The sequence below is a fragment of the Ursus americanus genome, chromosome 16 (genome assembly GCF_024610735.1).
Source record: "Ursus americanus isolate L20-20 chromosome 16, mUrsAme1.1.p, whole genome shotgun sequence".
NCBI lineage: Eukaryota > Metazoa > Chordata > Mammalia > Carnivora > Ursidae > Ursus > Ursus americanus.
Genome location: NC_142142.1, coordinates 4,286,172 through 4,290,470, shown reverse-complemented (window position 1 = coordinate 4,290,470; position 4,299 = coordinate 4,286,172). Strand labels below are relative to the sequence as shown.

The 4,299-nt window shown below is 39.0% G+C and overlaps 1 protein-coding gene across 1 annotated transcript; it reads left to right on the top strand.

Annotated features, from left to right (window-relative positions):
- The first annotated feature begins 567 nt into the window (after positions 1-567).
- LOC123782720 (olfactory receptor 56A3-like) lies at positions 568-1,518 on the top strand. Its single transcript, XM_045782991.1, has one exon. The coding sequence runs from the start codon at positions 568-570 to the stop codon at positions 1,516-1,518; it is 951 nt and encodes a 316-aa protein (XP_045638947.1).
- The last annotated feature ends 2,781 nt before the right edge of the window (positions 1,519-4,299 follow it).

The following is a 4,299-nucleotide window of genomic DNA, read 5'->3' as shown; positions in this document are numbered from 1 at the left end:
GCCAGAGTATAATAATTTAACCTGTGATTAAAGCCAACTATAGGTGAAAACTCAGAACAGGGGAGCATGGAGAGCTGGGAACATGTACCTGAGTTCTTACTTTGTGCCACACTCTGCTACTCATTTCTGCATGTTGTTATAGTTAAATTATCATGTTATAGTCTAGGTGGTCATTAAAGAACAACATACAAAAAGGAAGAAACTTATAAGAACAAATTCATAGACTCACCGGTCACAAAGCAGTTTTCCAAGTAATTTTCCCCTTCTCTTTAGTTGCTGCAAAGACATCACAATTCTCTTAAAAAATAGAACTTGAACAAATAAAAAACGTATCAATGAACCACATCATCTCACTCCTGTATACTGCTTAGTGATAGGACTTTCTGAGCAGGATGGCACAAGGGATAAACACATGAATTCACATGGCTCTAGAGGACCTGCTAGGACTAATGGGTTTCACCCAAGGGAAGCAAATCCTTCTAAATTCATGTGTCTTGAGTCAGTAGCTAAGTTTTACCTTAATTTTACAGACCACTAAAAGAAAACCGTAGAAATATAGGACAAAAGATGACAACAAACCAAAATGGCAACTTCTCCACTGACGTTTCAGACTTCCTCCTGAATTGTTTTGCCAGGTCCCCCAGCTGGCAACTTTCTATCTCCCTGCCCCTCAGCCTCCTCTTCCTCCTGGCCATGGGGGCCAATGGTATTCTTCTGATCACCATCTGGACGGAGGCCTCTCTGCATGAGCCCATGTACTACCTGCTCAGCATCCTCTCCCTGTTGGACATCGTGCTCTGCCTCACTGTCATCCCCAAGGTCCTGGCCATCTTTTGGTTCGACCTCAAGTCCATCGGCTTCTATGCCTGCTTCCTTCAGATGTACATCATGAACTGCTTCCTTGCCATGGAGTCCTGCACATTCATGGTCATGGCCTTTGACCGCTATGTGGCCATTTGCCACCCGCTGAGGTACCCATCCATCATCACGGACCAATTTGTGGCCAAGGCCGCCATTTTTATTTTGGCCAGGAATGTTATTTCTACAGTGCCTATCCCCATTCTATCCTCACGACTCCATTATTGTGGAAGAAATGTTATTGAGAACTGCATCTGTGCCAATATGTCTGTCTCCAGGCTCTCCTGTGATGATGTCACCATCAATGGCCTCTACCAGTTTGCTGTTGGCTGGACACTGCTAGGATCTGACCTCATCCTCATCTTCCTCTCCTATTTCGTTATATTGCAAGCTGTGCTGAGACTCAAGGCAGAGGGTGCCATGGCCAAGGCCCTGAGCACATGTGGTTCTCACTTCATCCTAATCCTCTTCTTCAGCACCATCCTTCTGGTTTTTGTGCTCACTCATGTGGTGAAGAAGAAGGTCTCCCCTGATGTGCCAGTCTTGCTCAATGTCCTCCACCATGTCATCCCTGCAGCCCTCAATCCCATTGTCTATGGAGTGCGAACTCAGGAGATCAAGCAAGGAATCGGGAGATTGCTGGACAGAGCATGGTACTGAGGACAAGTGGGTATCTGCAGTGCTAATATAGGATGATTTTTGTGTCAAAAATGGGTGAATGGTCTGAAATTCATTTCTATGAGTTACAATCTCAAACTATGTAAATTGGATATTGTTCTTCTTTAATAAAATGTGTCATTTTAGGTGTCCCTTTATCTCACTTCTCCTTTAACAATATCCTTAACCTCTTTTGCTTTTCCCATATTAATATATCCAATTGGACAAAATACTGGCATTCCATCAAGCAGGTTCTAAAGTGAGAAATTTATGTTCCTAAGTATATAGTTGCTTATATGTCATGTCTTTACATTAGTGAATATAAAATTGGATATTTTGGGGTAGAGCTGTATCATATGTACCACATTCTTATTCTTATTTCCCCCGAAGGGAACATATTGGAGATAAATAAGGGCAAAATTTCAGTCCTGAATGATGGAAGGTTGTTACTGGTTTATAACTGGGTCTGCAATTGGGTGGTCATTAGGAAATGTGCACAGCAAGAGAAATGGGGTTTTGCATTTATTTCTCATTTGTGCAAAACTTAGCAATGGGTTTGATTACATTCAAGAGACTCCTAAATTCTCCTTCCCAATGGGTTTGAGGTTTGGTCATTTATCTTTGGATGCAGGCTGGCACACTTTCTGGTATGCACATACAGCTCTGCTAATGAGTTTAAGATTGTTAAAGGATTATATTCTATGATCCAGTAATAATAATTGAAAACACTGAAACGTAATATCTAAACATTGCTTTCATATTGATTAGACTGTCTCTTAGCACACTTTCTCCTGGGAATTCTTTTAGCTATTTAGAAACAAAAGTAGAATATAGTTGCTGTTAGGAGTTCAAATGAGAATAAGGAAGGAATAAGGTATGTACAAGCAGTAAGGTACCTGGCAATATAAGAAAGCACTGTATAGAGAGTTAAAGGTCTGAATTGTGAGAATTGCACAACAACAACAAAAAGGTATTCTTCTTGGAAAAGAGCTGAAGCCAAATTCTTTCACTGTGGCTGTAATTTTTCTCTTTTCTATGTTTTCCACATGCAGAAAAGGAAGGCAGTGTTTTAGAGTATGAATCATAATGTCTTTCTCCTAAAATGCTATATTATGAGTGCTTATGTCCTAGACACCAATGTGTGAAGAGTACAATAACAGAATGCTCATTGTTTGGCTTCTTACAGCTCATAACCCCCAAATCTTGCAGGAGCAGATTTGAAATAGAGCCATGTATAAACCTTGGCAGTCACAGAACCTAAGGAAAGATGTAAATAGAAAATTTACTCATGATAAGGCAGGAATATTAGTGCTAGGGGAAGCACTAGATGTTAGTGTCAAAAGTTTCTCAACATGAAGATGATAATAATCATACTTTGTAAATCTTTAAACTTTTATTAACACTACATGTACATATGAATATTTTAAGTTACATTTTGTGCTCTATTATTTTAATAAATTATATATTATGTGGAATGTTTAATAGTGAAAGTGTTATAATTAGTAAAACATAAGAGTAGGAAATCACTCTCTTCAAACTAAATAGCCATATCCAGAAAATGTTAAAGCTCAGATTTTCTCGGGGAGACTTTTCAGTCTATTCACACATTACCCATATTTGGACCCTTCCTTCAATGACCTGAGAAAGTGAGACAGATATCTGAGACACAACTGACACTGGATACTGGGCCAAGAGAACAAAGCAGAGCACATATGAGAATAGTCATGACCCTTTAGGCCCACAATTAACATCATATTATCCGCAAAAGACGCATTTACTCCTAATACAGACAAATCCTTGCTATGGTGCTAGGGTTGCAGTAGAGCAAGATAGGCGAGGTTCAGGTTTATAAGTGCAAAGGGTCTGTGCCTGGATGAGACAGGGGTCCAAGAAGCAAGGGGAAATCTCAATATGTAGGAAAAACGCAGCGAAGGAGAAGCCAAGGTCGAGTTCTAAGAAAGTGTCCACTTGGCAGAAAGTCAGGACCCAAAGCTAGAATAGGATTTCAAAGCCTAGACAGAATATTGCAATAGGAACTTCAGTTTGAGCCAAAGAAGTAACACGATTGTATAAACCAAAGATATTGGGGCTGAAAAACAGCAGGCCCTTCATTAAAAACAGGCACAATCCAGAGGAAATGTACCACAGTGTAATCTAATAGATGATAGCTCAATACTAAGCCCTCGCATTCCAAAATATTAATCAAATAATTACTTTATTACTCCAGCATGCCTAGATTAGGTGTCACATGGGGGAAAACTGAGACAATTCACAGAACTGTGAATCTTTCTGCATCTGGTAGAACCAAAGAAAAGAGTAGCAATCTAACTCAGGACTCGGGACACAATGTCCTTTGTCAGAGTTTTCACACTTTCTGGTTATGAATATTTGTTTACATTTTCTGTAACAGTTTACATCTCTTTACATTTTCTTTCTATGTAATCATAATCTTGCTCAAATATTCTGAGTTTCATTTTGTATATATTAAACTTTATTTTATATATATTTACATATACATATTTTGTATTATGAAGTCTCATATGAAGGTTACTGGCAATACCCTGTCATTCTAGTGAATGCTTTCATTCTTAAAAAAGATGTACGGCCTATACATGGGCTTTTATAGCAGATTTCACTGTGTGGGGCGGGGAGGAGAATGAAAGGCATAGACATGGAAACTCTTTAAACTAAAAAACAGAAAGAAAGAATGCTGAAAACAATGTAGAAGTGACCTGATGAGTGATGACATAATGTTACCTAATCTAGTTTTTGTGTTCTTGGTAA

Bases quoted from the DNA above. Each gene is read 5' to 3' on its own strand.
- LOC123782720 (XM_045782991.1), top strand. From the start codon at position 568: ATGACAACAAACCAAAATGGCAACTTCTCCACTGACGTTTCAGACTTC.